This window comes from Oryza glaberrima, chromosome 1, assembly GCF_000147395.1.
Source record: "Oryza glaberrima chromosome 1, OglaRS2, whole genome shotgun sequence".
Taxonomy (NCBI): Eukaryota; Viridiplantae; Streptophyta; class Magnoliopsida; order Poales; family Poaceae; genus Oryza; species Oryza glaberrima.
The window spans coordinates 16,639,140-16,658,589 of NC_068326.1; the positions used below are offsets into that span (position 1 = coordinate 16,639,140).

Here is a 19,450-nt window from a genome sequence, read left to right on the forward strand (position 1 = left end):
GAGATAATTTTTTGAGAGGATAGGAGATAAATTGTTGTTAAGTAAATATAGGAATTATAAAACTCAAGTGATACAGGTTAGGCCAGAATGATTTTCACCTTGCTGTGTAGATCTTTGTACAATTGTACCGTGAGCAGCGGAGTTAATTTCTTATTTTACCAAATTTCTTATGCAGGGTACGATTCCATTATGGTCACCCTGATGTTTTCGGTAGAATCTTTCACCTCACAACGGGTGGCATAAGCAAGGCATCAAAGGTTATCAACCTTAGCGAGGATTTTTTTTAGATAATAACCTTAGCGAGGATATCTTTGCAGGTAAAATTTCCAGAGATTATGTGCATCATGCAAATTAGTTTTGTTCTGTGCAGTAAGCTTATGGTTGTTCTGATTAAAGGATTCAATTCAACTCTGCGGCAAGGAAACGTTACTCATCATGAATATATACATCTGGGTAAAGAACGTTCTGTTGGAATGAATCAAATATCCAACTTTGAGGCCAAGGTGGCAAACGAAAATGGTGAACAAACACTCTGTCGAGATATTTATCGACTAGGGCACAGATTTGATTTCTACAGGATGTTGTCTCTATACCTCACTACAGTTGGTTTCTACTTCAATAGTATGGTATGAATCTTATTGTTTGACACATCAACTTAGTAACGTATAAAGTTTCAGGAACTGCAATAGCTGATTGGTTCACTTTGTGGTTTGTAAAGCACAACAACAAACAAGATATGAACTAGAAATATCTTACCGCTAAAACCAATAACCAGTATTATTGCAAAAAAAAAAGGTCCCAGGAAGATTGAAACAGATATTTAGATGTGAAGTTAAGTTTGAGGCACATTTAACATGTTGGCCCAATAATTATGCTCCCTTATCTTTGCATTCCATTTGAAGAGATAAATTATGTACAAAGAAAACAACCTTGTAGGGAAATAAAATGGTCTATATTGTTCTTCATGATTTCTTATCCCTGACGCCTTATCAGTACACTGTAATGCTCATACTGATTGTGCCACGACGTCCCTGATTGTGCCAGCTGCGACCTAGGCGGGGGCCAGGGCCTTCATTTAGGTCAGTACACACCGCCTCAGGAGGTTTATTTCTTGTCTGGTACATATGGTTGGGATGTTGGATCCATGTCATTTATTTCTGCGGAATGAGACTGTGAACAATGGACTATCTATTACTAATTAGCACCCCGCGCGTTGCCGCAGGGCAAGATGAGTAGAATACAGAAGTGAGCAAAGTACCGAAAAACAAAATTGCAGTAGCGAGCAAAGCATTCGAGAAAAAAGATGTCATCGTTGATGGTCAGGCCAACATCAAGCTGAACTATATACATGCCTTTATAACTGATATCAATCGTGATGGGATTAGATGCATGCAAGTAGTATATGTTTTTGTAATGTTTTAATAAGTAAATGATGTAATATTGTAAAGATGTTCTCTTGCACAATAGAACTAATGAGACTGGCAATCATTATATTTTTTGTGAGTAAGCAAACTGCATTATAGTTGCAAGCACTTGTAAGGTAGAAGTTAGATATATAATAATAGGTGTCCAAGTCGCATAAAATAGGCATATATGTTCTCTGGTACAAAATCTTGTAAGACAAAAGCTAGACATGCTGGCATATCCCTTCTTCTTTGGCAGAAAGACTAGGCTAATGAAAATGTCGAATCTGTGAAGATTGTTTGAGATGACGCTGGTTGCTTGCGCTTATCCATATGGCAGCCTGCATTTATAGGATTATCAATACAAAGATCAATAGGATGTATAAGCATTATAAATTTTGTAAATAAACTATAGTTGATGACATATTGTAGTAGACAAAAAGAATATTCTGCCACAACTGCTGATATTCATCTAATTCGTTGGATCTATTTAAATAGATGGTCCATATTCATTGTAAGAAACTTAAAAAATCTATGGTACAAAACACATGGATGAAAAATGCGATGCAAATTGTAAAATGTCACTAAGGTTGTACTAAGAGAAGTTGTTGTAGGAGCCCTATGAGACATTTAAAAGCATTTATTTTGAAAGCACTTGAAATTTGAATATGGGCTGAAACAAAGTTTTCAAGGATCTTTAAATCGCATTTCTATATCTGAGTAGAAATGAGGATGAGCAGATATAAGTATGTAATATAATTGAGTGTCGAATAAAGTTGGAAGCATCAGGAGATTGATAGGGGCAACATGCAACCTCAACTATTGCAGAGCATCGTAACTGCAAAAAAAAAAAAAAAATGAGGGCATATTTACTTTGGTAGAGGAAGGACTCTTGCAGTTAATGGCTTATTTGTAAATTGTGTAAAGCCAACAATCATAAGGTGCAATCTGAAGCCTTTTTTATAAACTTCCAACTAAATACACTAAACTTATTTGTTTATCAGTTAACGGGTAAAATCTGAAAGGGAGAAAACAAAAGTTATAGGAAAACCATGGGCCACTAGAAGGTATTAGAAGAAAGTTCAGCCCAGGTATTAGATTACATAGACAGTGAAGAACTGCATTGTCATGCTAAGTTTTGTGAAGAGAGTGAAAGGGTCACGCGCCAATTTTGTGTATGTGATCATCCAGAGGTTTGAGATAAATAGTCCTGCGGCCTGCAATAATATGAAGACAAGTAAATTTTATAGTAAGTATCATGACTAACGAACAATTTAAGGATTGAGAGGCAATAATGGTGAGAAAAATAACAGCATAAGGTTGTTCTTTGGGTCAACCAACAATATGAATAGATAGAACTAAGTATGTTTTACTTACCTAGAGTTATGTGTACATCCCCTGTTGATGTAGATCATCAAAAATTTCCTTGTAAACAACGTTCTGAGTGCTGGATACATGTTCAGGTGGATTATTTTCAACCAAAACACGCAGGCCATCAGGTGATGTTACACGTGAGAGTGCGACATACAACTGACCATGTGAAAAGACAGGGCTAGGTATGTAGACACCAACTCTACTAAGTGTTTGTCCTTGGCTTTTATTTATAGTCATTGCATATGACACTCGAACAGGAAATTGTCGTCGCTTTAATTTAAAAGGCCACTTCTTGTCATTTGAAGTGGTTACTATCCTTGGTATATATGCCTTGGATCCTTTAGCCTTCCCTGTGATTATCTCCCCTTCGATCACACGCCGAGTCAATTGAGTTACTATTAGTCTAGTTCCATTGCAGAGACCTTTCGATGGGTTCAAATTGCGCAGCAACATAACTGGGACTCCTACTTTGAGCTGGATGTGATGGTCTGGCAAACCACTGAACTGTATCGTGTTTAAAAACTCAGTTGGGTAAAGAGCATCAAGAGTGGCACGATTACTTGTAGCATCTTCAATTGTGTCTGAGCTATAGTATGACATCTCTTGAGTACTCAACTGAGAAATTATTTGGGAATTAATATTTGCAGCAATTTCATTTGTTGGGGCTAGAATTGCTCTATCACAAAGATAATTGGCTGTGTGAAAATTGATTGAGGCATCATATACAAAAGAGATCAGACCTGAAAGATTTCTTGCTTCGGTTGGCAAGAGCAAATATTCTGGTATCTTTATCCAAGAAGCATCATCTTGATCAGCAGGGCAAGAATCTGGTACTGCTCCCTCTCCTACTTGCAGCAACCATTCTGCAAATTCTTCAAGGCGTTGATGGTAAGCATCAGACAATGATGACGACTGAAGCCTCATATTTTCTGTGAGGCGCATAAGAATGCAATTAAGCCACAAATGAGAGCGTGTAATGGATGAAGATAAGATTTCTTGTTTTCTTGCATGGGGTAGTACCAGGAGTGTTTGCCTAAAATCACCTCCAAGAACAACTGTAATGCCTCCAAATTGTCTATTAGCAAGTGATGGATCATTGGATGCAAGAATATCTCTTAATGTTCTATCAAGGGCTTCAAAGCAGTGCCTGTGATTAACAGGGGCTTCATCCCATATGACTAAAGAGGTCTGTTGAACTAACTGAGCTAGGTGAGTGTTCTTTTTAATAGAACAAAGTGAATGCTCATGTATGTCCAATGGTATTTTAAAGCGGGAATGAGGTGTGTGACCACCAGGAAGCAATAGCGACGCAATACCAGAAGAGGCAACTGCCAAAGCAATTTTTCCTTGAGCCCTCACACTATTTAGTAAGGTATTCCAAAGGAATGTTTTTCCTGTTCCTCCATATCCGTAGACAAAGAAAGTATGCCCAGTGCCACTGTCTAAAGAATTGACAATAGCATCATATATATTTCTTTGATTCAGATTTAATTTACCTAGTTGATCAGCTGCCTCAATTGATATCTTGTCTAAATCATATGCCTGTTCATCCATTAGCAGTCTATTACCAATGATGGATATGCTTTGCATAGTAGGCTGGGGTAGATGGAAATGTGCCAAGGTACGACCAGCATTTTTAAGTAAAATATCAATCTCAGTAAGGACATAAGATCTGACATATTGTTTAAGGGAAGGTGCAGAAGAATCAATACCCAGTGTGGCATGATTAAGGCGGTATGCTACATCTTGACCTATTGAAGACATGTGTTCTTCGAACAATGCCGATGGGTCTGTAACATTGCAAAAAAGAAGCAATGTCACAAATAACTCACGGAGCTGGTAGGGAAGAGCCCAGTGAGCTGCATCAGCCAATGCAAAGGACCACTCACGATCATCACCAAGAAGACCCAATGCTTGACAAGCAGCTTGAAATGTAGGATATACTTGTCCTTCAAAAGTCCGAAGGTTGGAATATGACTTTGCTCCTCTAACAATATGCAGCAACATTCGAAGGTAATAGACATCTCCCTGGGCAGGACAAACGTGTGCTATCCTTCCAATTTTCTTGCGGTGATTTTTTCGTGGAGCCCAATATTTACCATCACCATGCCAAGTGAAGTACTCAGGGAACTCTGCATATGTATACGCAACAGCCTAGGGGTATTCTCTATTTGCAATAAACCAAGCTGTAAGTTTTGTAACACAATTGCATAGGTTGTCCAAAACCTGTTCGAGATTATCATCTTCAGTGAATGTAACATTGTTCTCCAATGGCATGTGTACATGGAGACGCTCAACAGCAGGATTGGTATAGTGAAAATTGAACTGAAGCAAACGCCATGCTGCCTCATTTGGAGCAACACATCTGCATTCCAAGTAGGCACGTATCTCATTAATTTGGTGAACAGAAGTTTCTGTGGGTGATTGACTGCGTTGAAGGCCAACCCTTGTAAAATCAAAGCCCTTTGCAACATATTTGAATAAGTACTTTTCCATCCCATCACGATTAACTCTTTCCACATTGATATGTGCCTCGTATTTGACTAATAAATCGACGTTGTGAGGGACAACATGACGATTATCAAGAGGAATTTTATTTTTGGTGACAGTTATTCCATTCTGTGGTCGAGCATATCTAACATGGCCATTTTGCAGGATCGTTGTTGTATCACAATATTCCTTTGGATAATGCTTGGAGCATTCACCATTGACCATGCATGAACAAAACGGATTTGCATCACCACATGGTCCATGAATCATGAATGCAGTAACAGCCTCATAACCAACCTTGTCAATAGACGGATCTGGAAGTTGTGCTGATATTAATCTGTCAATATCGGCAGGTGTCAATGGACCATCTTTATCTAACCATAATATGATGTGAACATGTGGAAGACCACGTTTCTGAAATTCAATTGTGTACACAACTACAAAGGACAAAAAAATTTCTGTAAGAATGATATGGGACAAAATATCATAAGGTATATAGCGTGTATTATGCTATGTCGTGAACAACTAACTTATTACCTGCAGTGACAGGGCCAAAAAATTCATTCTGTATGATATCATCCATGAGTAGGTGTAGCTTAATATGGAACACACGATTAATGATATCAGGCCTATCTGCTGAACATTGCCCAGGTATAATTGCCAAAGCATTTGTTAGCTCTGACCATAAGGGGTTTGATGTGAAAGTGATAAACAAATCTGGGCAACCATATTTTCGGCATAGAGCAACTGAATCCAGGTAATTCTGGTATAAATATCTTGGCCCCCCAATAAAAGAAGAAGGCAATATAACTCGGTGTCCAGCCTCTGATGCATCTGTTACACCTGTATAGACCATAGCGCGGACCTCATTGAATGAAGCTGTCCTATACTTCAGCTGAAAAGCCTTGGATCTGTAGTGATTCAGCCGAGACTCTTCCATGCAACAATAGGCATCTATGACATAGGATTGGGTTCCTCTCTTGCAACGCATGGGAGTGTTGAAGTCATCAGCTCTATCATGAAGCCTATATGCAAAGTATTCAAGCATAGTAGCTTTGTTTCTTTTGATACCCTCTGATCGAGGGCAACGTCTATATGTGATATTTTCATGATAGCCATCTTCACCATATGGGAATAAGATTGGATATTGCATTGACATAAACTTGCAATGATTTTCTTTAACTTTTTGTAGATGACCAACTTGGTCCTGCACTATTAGGTCACGACCAACATCACCTATACCTAGATCACCAACAACTAATCCAACAACTTCTGATGCAACAGGAGCACTAAATACATCACCATGCTTGTCAGGATCCCCAAATAACCTTATTATATACTGATCATCACCACTTTCAGCTAATCTATCACGAGCCGTCCTAAACAGCTTGACAATTGGATTATGTGTGTTGAACATTTCTATAAGTGCAGCCACAATCTCCTGATTCGGACGGAAACTTTTGTTTACATAGGTTCCAACATTCATCCTATTCCTGATCTCATTTTCTGTGTCAAAAATGTATAATTGAGCATACTCTGGCCGTCTTCCTTCAGCTGGCATGAATGATCCAATGCGATGGCAGAGTTGACCACTTATCTTGAAAACATATGGGCCTCGCCCATCATTGATAGAATCAATGACATTAACACCCATTGATGTGAAGGCAAACATAGAATTGTAGGACCTAATGTTCTCAAAGAAATGGGCTGACAATGACCTATCAACTCCTGTGAGTAGGCTATGCAAAGGTTCTGGAGGTGGCCTGTATGGAGGTAAGATGACACTTCCTCCTTTACAACATGTGTTATATGTTGGTGGTGAGCCCTGCCGGCCTCGATGAACGCGCTCTTCAAACCAGAAAAAAGCCCCGCAGTATTGGCAAGTGTGACATGGTGGTCCAAGCCTTAATGGCAAGAAAACAGTGCCTAAAAAAAGGAAATGTAATAAGTATATGCATGAAAATGAAGGGGGTTGTTTATGTGTATTATTGAGGCATCAGGTTGAGTATCATAATTACATTAGCAAGTTGATCAGCAAGTCGAGTGCAACTGATTGGTGAAGGACAGGTTCGTTGTCGAACATAGCGCTGTCGTGTTTGGCTGTGCATTGGATGCCCAACATTATCTGTGGTACTACCGATTTCTAGAGCAAATGACATGCATTAGGAGGAAATCTTCTGTAGAAGGTATGAGTGTCCAGATATACATAAACATTGCATATAAAAAATATAATCAAACCTTTATGCGATTTCGCAGCCATAGCAAGCTTACGTTTTTGACGTGATTGAGCAGCAGTTATAGGATCTGGATGGGGGAACCCTGGTTAAGAATTGGAAGAATTGAGAGACAATGTGGGAATAATTTATACTATTAATGAAGTTTATGTGGAATAAATGGAAACAAATGCTGCATATCAGCAAGAATAGACTGGAACGCATAAATCAGAAGAACAATAATGATTATACCACCAGGCTGAGCAAGTAATCGTCAGCGTACAGAGTGTCTTGATGGCAGATGAAAACTTGTAGGGAAATCACCAACATGGGAGAGAGTGTTATCAGGCAGCACATGAGCATCATTGGGACATATATGTTCTAAAAAATAGATATGGCATAAGAACAAATAGGATAGTTCAAGAAGAAACCTAGTAAGCTTTACAAAAGTATAAATAAGCAAGTTTAGGATTAACCTGAAGGCAGAGAAGCTATCTCAAGTTGTCTGCGCTTGCGACTTGATTTAGGCGTTGATGGCCCAGAGGAGGCTGACATTGTTTGACTGATGCAGAAATTACAATAATCAAATCGTTATGCTTGTTAAAACAGGGAAAACATCATATAAGCAATGTATCGATCTGAGTAAATGCGAGCATCCATAGGACAGCATATCACCAATTGTTCAGTTTGGTGTATACATTGCGTGATATACATACATACATACATACACATAATTTTCTGTTTAACCACTTGATATGTAGCATTTATACATGAGTAAGCTTGGGACAACAAAGAGAAGACAGAAAATGTTTTATTTCTGACATCAGGAGCTGAATCAACCTAGAAAGGAGGTAAAAGTGCAAGTACAGAGAAGATTGAGAGATTGTGTAGAATATTGTTAGATAGAATACGTCTGCACGCGAGAAAACAAACAGAGTATCTTCAAAATGGAAGCATCAAGACCAAATGTCATGCTAGAGTATGCAGATGCTGTAATAGGTTTGAGCCACCAAGTTGAAGTTCTAGAATGACATCAAAACTGACATTTCAATAATCGAAATATGATGTTATAGGTTGGTGAGTTATAGATATTATAATAGGTTTGACACAATACATTATAGGCTGCCACAATACATTCAGATTTCAGCTGTTATAGGCTGGTATAATACATTCAGATTTCAGCTGTTACAGTGGCATAGTATTCTTCAGCTTGGCACCGTTTGTGTGCCTCAAAGTCTCAAACTGAAACCAAGCAAGAAGAAGTGAAGAATGGGGTGCCAAGTAGTAGCAGATGTTCATTCATTACTATGTCAGGTAGCTCATGTCATCACAGGAAGCAACAGCAGCAGAAAGCACTTAGGAAAAATTAATCGCAGTATATATGGCAAACCATTGAAATAGAACCATACCAGGCAGCTAGAGAAGGAAACTAAGTCGCAGGACGAACGCCTCAGGAGCCAAATCCTTGGCCGATGGCAGCCGCCTTAGCAGGTGCTGCAGCTGGCGACGACTGAAGGCCCGCAGCGGAGCAGGGTCGATCGGCCGGCGGCCAGAAGGACGGGGCAGCCAGCGGCGACTGCAGTCCCGCAGCAGAGCGGGGACGATCGGCCGGCGGCCGGCAGGACGTGGCAGCCGCCTTAGCAGGTGCTGCAGCCAGCGGCGACTACAGCCCCGCAGCAGAGCGGGGTTGATCGGCCGGCGGCCGGTAGGACGAGGCCGTCGATACGTGGGCAGACGGTGGGCTAGGGCAATCGATTTTCCATGGATTGGGGAAATCGGCCACGAGGAGTCAAGGAGGATGGGGCACACAAGCGGAGCGGCCGATGGCAAGCAGATAGGGGCGTGCAGCACACGTGGACGGCTGGATTTGAGCATCACGGGAGCATCGGACGGATAAAAACAGGGCAGGCGCAGTTGCACTGTAGCAGAACGGTGTCAGCTGGTGAAACGTTGTACTGTTGGTAGGAAAACTAAAGGCTTTATATGATATGATATGATTAGGCTTGGGATGCTGGTTTGATGCAAATTACTATAGATTATTCAAGTCAAAATTACTATAGTTTTTTTGCTGTTGGAGTTTTGTTTCAGTGCCAAATATTCCCTGAGCATGATGTTGTGTTACAGTGGTGCCCTACTTGCGATTTCAATGGGATGTTCAATGGGATGTTCTAGACAGATGTGTAGAGGGGGGTGGAGGAGAAGCTTAGTCGATGACGGTGAAACACAGCGTGTTTGAGGAACAAGGTGATCGACTCGAAGGGCGTTGCCAGCAACCAGGCTGCTTCTTTGAACACCTTGGTTAGGTAATATATGCAAGCTATGTTAGATGGAAATTACTTTTATGGAAAATAGGTGCATTTGTGATAGCCCATATATTATTTCTTTATAGTTATTAGTGCAATTACAATTATTTAGCATGCAAGCTAATGGTACTTCTAATGAGGCTACAAATACATATCATACTTATATATGTTTGTCCATTACGTGTTGTTTAGAACAGCTTAAACAGACCAAGCAGGAATAATTTTTATTTATGTTTCCTGATCAATTAGGAAGTATATTTACAAACGATGGTATATGGGATAAGAGGATTTCCTTTGTTTTTGTGCTATGAATCCCATCGGATTTCTGCTATTTTTAGTTCATGCAGGAATTGCGAACCAGCTCACAAATATACTACGTGACCGAGAGAAGTGCCAATACAATGGTTTTAGGAAGTTGTGTTCGATGATCAATTCTAAGCAATTGAGCCCCTTGTAGAGTTGTCCCCATTGCAGTGGATAAAATTACTGTGTGCCTAACACACATTCCATGAGAAGTACAGCTTGGGTTTTGAAAGACTAAAAAGTTGCTATGTAATTAACAATGTATAAAAATTCTATATTGTTTCTTTTTTCAATCAATCTTGAGTATATATCTCATTCTCAAACATATATCTTTTTCTATTATTTGATTTGAATTATCAAATATTGCCGTAGCGTTAGCACGTGCATATTACTAGTACTAACAGTAGGAGATTCTCGGAGGATCCGACATGACAAGAGATGAGGGCTCCACCTTTCTCGGAGGCGATTATGTTGGCGATTTGGCGTTTGGTTACTCTTCCGCAATGATCCATGTGCGTTAGATTTTTTCCTTCGCCGATCGTTGGGACTTATCCCCAGAATCTTCTTTTGCATCAAAGGTTAGATCTCGTTTCGCTACAACAGTGCATTTCTATGCAAATCACCTGCGGCATAGACCTTTTAAGATGGTGGTCTGTTTTTTGCGTTTTGCTTTTCGCATATCCATTGAATTTGTGGTTGTGCCTCTTTGTTGTTGTTTGGGCAGGGATTCCAATGCCTTCCAAGTTTCTCATCTTTAGAACAATTCTTTAGTTTTGTAGGGGCTACTAAGCAAGTTGGCATTTTGGTCCGTTCATTGAAATCTTTTTTTTTTCTTGTGATCATTTCAAATGTTTCTACCATCTTCGGAGAAATGGAGGTCCAAATTGGTACCGTGAATACTCAAATTGGGTCATGGAACAACAAAATGAATGGGTTGAGGTTCAACACAAGAAGAAATTCTCTAATCCTTTTGTTCGTCCTAGGATTTTCTTTCGCCAAGGTTGCAAGTACTAAAAGTGCTCTTTTTCATCGTGTGTCTTTGACTAAGGCCTCGGTGATCCTGATCGAAAATGTTTTTTTCCTTTTTGAAAAAGGATTATTTCCCACAAGGTTTTGATCTCTCATAATGCTCATGTTAAAAATCGCCTGAATTTCAATGTCGCCAATTGAACCTTGGTTTTTCAGAGATTGCAAAGTCATGTTCATGGTCAGGAGATTTCTGTTTCTTCAAAGCCTATGATGGCGCCGGATAAGGTGGAGCAATTTTCAAATTCTAAACTCCCATGTGTTTCGATGTTTAGGCTCTAGCCATCTTGCTCGTAACTGTACTATGCCTTTTCGTTGTAAAGCATATTTTGGTTATGGTCATAATGCCAAGCAATGTTTGGCCTGATGGAAGTTGGCATGTCATAAGTGGATTGTTAAGGAGAATTTAGTAGAAAAGGAATATAATAAATCCCAGTCTCCTCCTTCCTTGCCTCCTTCTTCTCGCCCGTTACTATTCATGCCAAAAACCCCCAATCCAATCTCTCCCTCCAACTTGCTGAAGTTTTCCTCCATGGCCAACATCAACATCAACCTAGGGCGTTTCTTGGATGTTGGGCAGCATGTGTACGATGGTAGCCCTAACCATCTGTTTCACGATGACTTGATGATTCCTACCCCTCAAAGGTAGCATGAGTCTTACATGCTTGCAGACATAGAGCCATGGGTTCCAAAAGATGATTTGGATGGTCATCTGCTTCAGATTCGCAATCATCTGCAAAATGAATTAGGTGTAATGGTTACCCATTGCTCTCCTCATCCTTTTGGGGTTGGTTTTTTCATTGTTAGATCAACTTTAACCAGAGATACCCTGGTAGAGGCTTTTGGTTTCCATTACAATGGGGTTAATGTGGTCAAATTTAGAAATCATGATAGAGGCTCTAATTGGAGGGCAGCGTATGTAGATAGGGTTGGGTGGATCATGTTCCTGGGCTGCCCACTTGATTTTCACACTACAAGTTATATATCTAGAGGAGTTGGGCTCTTTGGTTGGTTGGACTATTGGCAGGAAGTTGACATTATTCCCGACAAAGTTATGATGAGGGCTTTCTTTGATGATGTTGATCAGGTTCCTAGGAGGATTGTTTTTAAGCAAATCCCGACTCAGCGAGGGCAAGGAGAATCTTGGACCTTTTGTGTTTTTGTCCTTTATAATGATTTTGTGGATACACAAGCGCAAGATGAAGATTTGCCAACTTTGGGTGCTCCACCTCCACCTCCGGAACAACCTCCTCATTAGGGTCCAACCTGGGATGACCAAGAGGAGCCACCACAGCAAGATGAAGGTTGGGGCAATTGGAATCACCAAGCAGAAAACCAGCAGGCAACTGGTGAATCTGGTGTGAGCTCTCATGATGCCAATGAGGGTCACAAGCACATAATTATGTATGCAGATGAAACCCCAGAACAACAGCTCACACTTCCTCAATCTTCTATCTCTGAAGACATGCAGGGAAAAATTGAAGAGTTGGTGCTTAAAACACAACTTTTGAAACAACTTTGTGGATAGGGTGGAAGGGGTAGTGTTCAAAGCCAACTCAGATTGCAACCCCTTTCATTCAGCTTTTGTACCCAAAGAGGAATGCTCCTTCTGATCATCTCCCGCTAGTTTTTAAAATAGACCATTTGGATGAGGCCTCTAGTTGGGCCGTGCAAACAAGCCAGCTTATGTGGATGATGTCATGATGACTTAAGACCTCTTGATAGAGCCACCAACTCCCCTGGCTATTTTGCCACCAGTGACTAAAGAATCGGTCCTAATCATACATTTGCAGCTCTAGGCTATACAACAGCAGCCTTCTTCACTTCCACAAATCAACTCAGTTGGCCCCTAGGATACCCAGATACGGCTCACAAGAAACGTATCCGTATCGGATACGGATATGTATCCCTAATCACCACGATATAAAAAAAAAGAAAATTACTCGGATACTTCTCCGATACATTCCCAATATGTCTGAACTCACAAACCCACGCTCACAGCACAGAAGGGCAGATCCAATCCTCCTGTAGCGCCGCTTGCATCGCTACCAGGGGCACACTGCACAAGGCCTCCACCAGTTGGCCGCCAGGTTCCGCCGCCACTCGCCACCTGAGGAGCAGGGCCTCCACCGCCCGCCGTGCGTCGCGTCGCCACCCCTGGTCCCCTGGGCGCAGGGCCTCCGCCGTCGGTAGTCGCGGCATCTCCGTCACCAGGCGCAGCTTCTCCGCCAGCTACCAAGCCCAACGCGTACAGTCCATCATCACCGGCTATTTGGTTCTTTCCCCTTTTAAGTCTCGATCTGCACTAGTTGTTTTGTTATGTGTTTTTCCTTGTCATTTAGATCCGGTGAATTTTGGAATTGGAAGCTTAACCACTTATCTAGCACTAGTATGTACTGCTAGCGCGGCTACAAATTCATCAGGATCACTTGTGACTAGGCATGGGAGCATATTATTTACGAGGGGCAAGCTACATGATGACCTTGATCTCCTGGGATAGTACTACTAAAAGATCTGGTGCATGGGACATGTCTGGGATGTATCTCTTTTAGCCACATCGCTTGCTATGAATGCAAGCAGCTCTTGAACTGCTATTGAGTTGAACTTGATATCCAGAACAAGTTTTATTCTAATTATCTCTAATGATGTCATGTAATTTATATAACTCTATTTGCAGGCTTATAGTTATTTATGTGTTATGTTTTTCCTTTGTATTTTTTATTTTTTTAAATATATATAGACGTATCCCTGTATCAGTGTTTTTAAGAAAATGACGTGTCCTCGTATCCCCGTATCGCGTATCCGTATCCGTATCCGTATCCCCGTATCAGGGTAACATATTGGCCCTTATCCTCCCAGGAACTCCAGTTAAAAAGAGGGATGGTAAGACTATACTCTTTAACCCAGAGAGGAGGCAGAGTGCAAGGCTGAGGGCTTCTTCTGAAAGTTATCTTGAGCAAGATCCAAGAATGGGTATTGGAAAGCCTAAGGGAATGTCGGCCAAAAAACTTAAGGAACTGGTAGGTATTTTGCATAATCTTCTAGCAGTATCCATACAGAATCTGATTTTGATTGTGATTTTTACTCTGATGTTGATTCCTCCTCTTCTTATTGTTCTATCTTGTTTCTACAAAAGATGGGAGTTAATATGTGTGGCCTATCTCCTGACGAGGTGGCTGAGGGCAAACTGGGTGGAGACAAGATGGAAAAACTCCCAAGGCCAGCTGAGGATGATGAGTAGCAAATGTTCATTATGTTAATGGTAGTTGTCTTAAAGATAATGTGTTTGCAGTGGTCCTCCTTTTGTGAATCTATTTATGTCGTGCCTCTAAATATGTTCAGAGGATTTAAGACTTTTATTGTAATGTGCTAGTCTAGTTTTATTCAGACCTGCTTTGCTTGTTATGTGCTTCTCTTTAACTAACTGTTTATCAATGAATATCCATCAAGTTCGTAGTTGGAATATTTTGTGCTAGAACATAAGAAGGATGAACTCAGAGGACAAGTGAGATGCTTTGAAACAATGCATTGATGATAGCAAATGTCAGGTCATATGCTTGCAGGAAACTAAGAGAGAATCAATTGACATAAATTTCCTCAAAAAAGTGGTCCCTAAGAGATTTAATTGTTTTCAGATCATACCTTCTATGGGGGCCTCTAGTGGCTTTATGATGTGAAAATATTTTGTGGGTTCTTTAGTTCTTGCTAATAATTATGCTTTATGCTTGAATTCTGTCTCAAAGCATAATTCTGAGTCTTGGTTTATGGCTTCCATTTATGGCCCATGTAGAGGACAGGAAAGAGAATTTTGTTGACTACTTGAGAAATTTTCATATGCAAAGTGATGAAGCTTGGATCCTCCAAGGGAATTTCAATTTTTATAGATCCACCAAGAATAGGAACAAACTTGGAGTTGACATGAATGATATTATCATTTTCACTGATATTATAAGTTCTTAAGGCTTAGTGGAATTTCCTATAAAAGGAAAATCTTTTACTTGTAGTAATATACAAGCTAACCTCTTGTTAGAGCAGCTTGACTAGGTTTTAACTTCCAATGCTTGGACACTAAGATATCCAAAGTCCTATGTTCTTACCCTAACGAGAGCAATATCAGTTCATATGATTAAAATACTCTTCTATCCCCATATCCAATGTCTTTCATTTTGAGAATTATTGGGTTGATATGGAAGGGTTTTTTTTATCATGGTGCTTGGATATGGAACATTGATCCAAGTTTTATTGAGCCTGCTAGATGTATCATCTATAAGCCAGAGCTACTGAGAAAATTCTTAAAATAATTGAGTAAGGGTCTCTCCAAGCTACTTCAGTTAATCTCTATCTATAATAAGGGTTTAGACTTTCTATATCTGATAGAAGAACGCAGAAGTCTCACTATCCTAAAATGGAATTTTAGAGAAGTGGTCAAGAAACAAATCTCAAAGCTCTATCTTTTTAGAAGATTATATTGGAAAAGGAGATGCACTAATAGACGGATCGAGTTAGGGGAGAAAACACGAAGTTCTTCCATGCAATGGCTACAGAAAGATTTGGATGATATAATTGCTCAAATCAATGATGAAAGAGTAACGTTGGTGTCTTCTCACCAACATAAGACTTCTCTATTTTTTAATTCTTTTCAAAACAGAATGGGAGTTTCTTCACACCCTGAAATGGTTTTCAACCTGACTGAATTATTTCCAAGACTGTAGATTTCAAGAGTTTGTGAAAGGACCTTGATGCTGCCTAGAGGAGGGATGAATAGGCATTTAAAATTTTTAATAAAATGCAGAAGCTAAACTTTTTAGATATCCTAGAATTTGTTCGGATATTTCAGAATATTTTCGGATATTCCGAAAATCTCATATTTTCAAGCAAGTTAGCAAGGCAAGCACAATGGGATAGCCACACATGTAGGGAAAGGATTGTTCAAACAACGATTAAACTACTAGCAGCACCAAATAGCAAAGCTATAAGAGTGTGAGAGAGATATCACCGGGATTCTTGCAAGTCGATGTGTTACCAAAGTTCAAATTCTTGAGGGGATTCTACTCTCCTTTGAAGAGCTCACAATGAGCCGAGTCTTTTCTGACCCTATCCTCTGAGGCTGCACAAATGCACTACTCCTTCCACCAAGAGTATCTCTTCTCTTTTGAATGTGAGATCCGACCTTCACAAACTCCTTCAATGTCCAACTCCTTCACAAACTCCTGGGCAATAGGGCCAAGTGGTTCAGAAGTAAACTCAAAATCATCAACGTGTGTCCAACTCCTCATACAAAATTATTTCATCTAGAGGGTGAGTAAATAGTTTGAAAAACTTCGGCACTGTAGAACCCATCTAAAGTTAAGATCTTCTTGCAACTTCTCTTTCACAATAAAATTCAAGAAACTCAAGAAAAGATGCCGGGGACACAAATTTTTGTTGTTCATCAGGTAGATTTGGATGGTCATTAGCCTCTGGGTTTGGATGGAGTGGCATCCCCGATTCTCATGCTTGGGGTGTGGAAACTATCAATTCAGACTCTTCTTCTTCTTCTTCTTCTTCTTCTTCTTCATCAGTTTTTGTTTCGACTAATTGGACTACAAGAAATAAGATGGACATAGAGAAGAAATTTGTCTCACAACCCTACTGTTGTGCTTTACATATGTAAATGTATTTCACTAGTGGAGGAAGACAGCATGCAAGGTTGATCTCATATGCTCCATGGTGTTAGAATGACTTCGCTGCTTCCAGTCATGATTTAAGCATCTTAAAGTTTCAGCTTTTGCTATGTTCTCCAAAACGCCGATCTTCATGTGGTTAGGTGATAGGTCCTGTTAGTGCTCTTCTCCTGTGGACTGTGGTCCTTGGATCATCGAATGCCAATTATTCAGGTCATGGAAAACCTGGTACTGCAGGCCATACGACCCATACTGCCATGTATCCCCATGATTTTTATTGCCTACCTGAATCAGGTCTAAGCAAAATCATTTCATGAATCCTCTCAATTGTATTGGTCTGACTGGATGTTGGGAAGGTGGAGTCTTGTTGTTGGGATTGAAGTCATCCAATTGCTTCTCATTCTCAGGAAAAAGTTCTCTGGTTTGCGAGGAGTGGATGAAATGAACAATAAGGCTGCGACAGAGTATCAGCAACTTTGTCGATCTCACTGAATGTTTGGACTATGGGACTGTGACCTTCTTGGTTATTTGCTGGGATTAATGCTTCCAATCCTTCCTGGCCTGACTTGCAACGAATCACAAATAAAAGTTCCAATGGAGTAATTTAATATCCAATCAAGTTTAACAAGCTTGCAGTTCTTTAGGACGAATATCGCAGAAGTTAAAATAAGGTGCGAAACAAGGAAATAACCAAAGATAAATTATATCACAATTCTTTGGAGAATAATCGGATTTCAACTTCTTTTTTCACTCCAGAAATCTGGATTGTTCTATCGATTTTGAACAAGTTTTGTCACAGCCGAATCTGAGAAAGTCTGTACAGGCAGACATCACACAAGTACATGACAGGAGGAACATGGGAATCCTACAACGATGCAGAGCAAGCAAAAAGAAAAGGTGTGAAAAAAAAAAGAAAACTAATAATGATGTTTTCCTCTGTTCCTGTTTCCCTTCTGGCACGAAACCAAAACTGTCTACTATCAGCTAAAAGAAAGCTCGCGGCTCGCGACGCCGCTTCTCACGCTGGCAGCTCGAGCCGCAGGCCGATGCGACTCGACTCCGCGCTCAAGCCGCTAAGATCGCAGCGCGCCTCCGCCGACGCCGGCCTCCTCGAGGCGCGCACGACGAGCGGCTGGAACCCGAGCGTGAGCTCCAGCCCGACCTCCTCCTCCTCCTCCCCCTCTTCGTGCTCCACCGGCACGGGGCTCTGCTCGGCCTGGCTCACGTGTGAGCCGGTCTCGACCTCGGTATCCTCCGATCCCGCCCGCGGCGGCGTCACGTCGGCGATGGCCATGTCGTTGTTGTCACCGTCGTCCACATGGTCGTCGTCGTCGTGGTCATGGCTGCCAGCCGACTCCTCCTCGTGGGCCTCGTGGCTCAGCGCAGGGTGGTGGTGGTCGTCGTCATGGTCACCGACGACGACCACCGCCTCCGGCTCCGTCTCGTGCGTCGGGCTGCTGCTGCTGGGGGACGCGGCGCGCTTGGCGGCGGCTGCTCCGGCAAGCTTGGCGCCGTGCTTGGAGTTGGAGCTGGAGGAGGCGCGCTTGAAGCGGGTGCGGCCGCCGCGCGCGACGCGGAGCAGGTTGGCGGCGGCGTCGGCCTCGGCGTCCTTGGCGACGTGGCGGATGTCGTAGGCCCTGAGCGGCGGGGTGGCCTGGGCGGCGGCGGCGGCCTCAGAGGAGACCTGCACGACGGGGTCGCCCTTGAGGACGGCCTCGACGGCGGCCTGGCACGCCTGCCACTGGCCCGACCAGAGCAGGCCGACGGAGCCGTAGATCGGGTTGACGATGCGGCCGCAGGCCTCGTAGAGGAGCGAGCGGAAGACGGCGGGGCGGAGGTGGTCGGGCCCGGCGGCGAGCAGGTTGAGAAGCCCGGCGCGGCCGTAGAACTTGGCGAGGAAGACGGTGGCGTTGGCCTGCGCCTCGGGGGTCTTGATCCACTGCAGGCACGGACGGATGGTGCACCCTTCGCTGCATCCCTTGCGCAGCACCCGGCAACCGTTGCAACTCATCCGCATCTTCGAAATGCTTCTGCAAACCCTTATCAACTGGGCGCCGGACTTGTTGGAGATCCGAGGTGGTACTATTCTTCCTTCTTCTTCTCCAAGCCTGTGCGAGGACTCGACTCGATACTGCCTTGCTTGTTGGAGATGAGTTGAGATGGAGATGTTTGGTGTGAGAATGACGGGGAGCGGAGGAGAGAGAGGGGTGCCTGTTTTATAAGTGGGTTCGGCGCCAGTGGTTTCGGAAGGCCGGGTTCGGCGCCGCACCAGAAAAAAAAAAGGGAAAAGAAAAAACGAGGCGAAGCAAGGGGCGGGGCCCACCGCGTGGTTTAACTGCGGGCTTGAGCGCCAAGCCGCGTCCGAGGAATGGATTCTAGCTCCAAAACTGGAGGCGCCCCGGCCGGGAGATTTCGGTGGAACCGCGTGCTATCTTTTTCCCTGTTGCTCGCGTGCCGCTACTACCACTACCCCCGCGCGCGTCGTCCTGGAGTACACTAGCAGCAGTACACACTTTTGCTACTATTACGTGTTGGTAGTACTACGTATACTACTCCAGTTTATTTACTACCCCTACTACTACCATCTTCCAGGGCTGCTTTCATTCCAGAAAGGAAACAACGGCCCGGCCGTCCGTTGATTTTACAGTAAACCGCAGGTTGTTTGACGTGGCGAT

The 19,450-nt window shown here is 42.3% G+C and overlaps 3 protein-coding genes and 1 pseudogene across 16 annotated transcripts; 1 reads left to right on the forward strand and 3 right to left on the reverse strand.

Annotated features, from left to right (window-relative positions):
- Positions 1-1,554: 1,554 nt before the first annotated feature.
- LOC127774827 (uncharacterized) lies at positions 1,555-4,789 on the reverse strand. Of its 12 annotated transcripts, none has more exons than XR_008017824.1 (4): positions 3,518-4,784; positions 2,507-2,620; positions 2,218-2,241; positions 1,555-1,744 (listed from the first exon to the last, which is right to left on the reverse strand). XR_008017824.1 is itself a non-coding variant. In XM_052301163.1 (4 exons), the coding sequence occupies exons 1-3, from the start codon at positions 4,782-4,784 to the stop codon at positions 2,787-2,789; spliced, it is 1,050 nt and encodes a 349-aa protein (XP_052157123.1). In that variant the 5' UTR covers positions 4,785-4,789; the 3' UTR covers positions 2,249-2,620; positions 2,781-2,786. The 12 variants fall into 12 exon arrangements, 7 of the variants coding, with proteins under 7 accessions (XP_052157095.1, XP_052157123.1, XP_052157087.1 ...); XR_008017822.1 differs by having other exon boundaries at positions 2,781-4,784; XM_052301163.1 differs by lacking the exons at positions 1,555-1,744; positions 2,218-2,241 and having other exon boundaries at positions 2,249-2,620; positions 2,781-3,640; positions 4,490-4,567; positions 4,667-4,789.
- Positions 4,790-4,905: 116 nt separating this feature from the next.
- LOC127774894 (uncharacterized) lies at positions 4,906-9,269 on the reverse strand. 3 transcript variants are annotated; one of them, XM_052301194.1, is made up of 7 exons: positions 8,890-9,269; positions 7,957-8,042; positions 7,764-7,861; positions 7,506-7,586; positions 7,286-7,410; positions 5,805-7,193; positions 4,906-5,704 (listed from the first exon to the last, which is right to left on the reverse strand). In XM_052301194.1, the coding sequence occupies exons 6-7, from the start codon at positions 6,937-6,939 to the stop codon at positions 4,932-4,934; spliced, it is 1,908 nt and encodes a 635-aa protein (XP_052157154.1). In that variant the 5' UTR covers positions 6,940-7,193; positions 7,286-7,410; positions 7,506-7,586; positions 7,764-7,861; positions 7,957-8,042; positions 8,890-9,269; the 3' UTR covers positions 4,906-4,931. The 3 variants fall into 3 exon arrangements, with proteins under 3 accessions (XP_052157154.1, XP_052157147.1, XP_052157161.1); XM_052301187.1 differs by having other exon boundaries at positions 7,733-7,861; XM_052301201.1 differs by lacking the exon at positions 7,764-7,861.
- Positions 9,270-11,644: 2,375 nt separating this feature from the next.
- Positions 11,645-14,353, forward strand: LOC127774582 (uncharacterized; annotated as a pseudogene).
- Positions 14,354-17,487: 3,134 nt separating this feature from the next.
- Positions 17,488-18,981, reverse strand: LOC127761173 (LOB domain-containing protein 40-like). The gene has a single exon (XM_052285422.1). It carries the CDS (start codon positions 18,790-18,792, stop codon positions 17,794-17,796), a length of 999 nt encoding a protein of 332 aa, XP_052141382.1. The 5' UTR covers positions 18,793-18,981; the 3' UTR covers positions 17,488-17,793.
- Between the last annotated feature and the right edge of the window lie 469 nt (positions 18,982-19,450).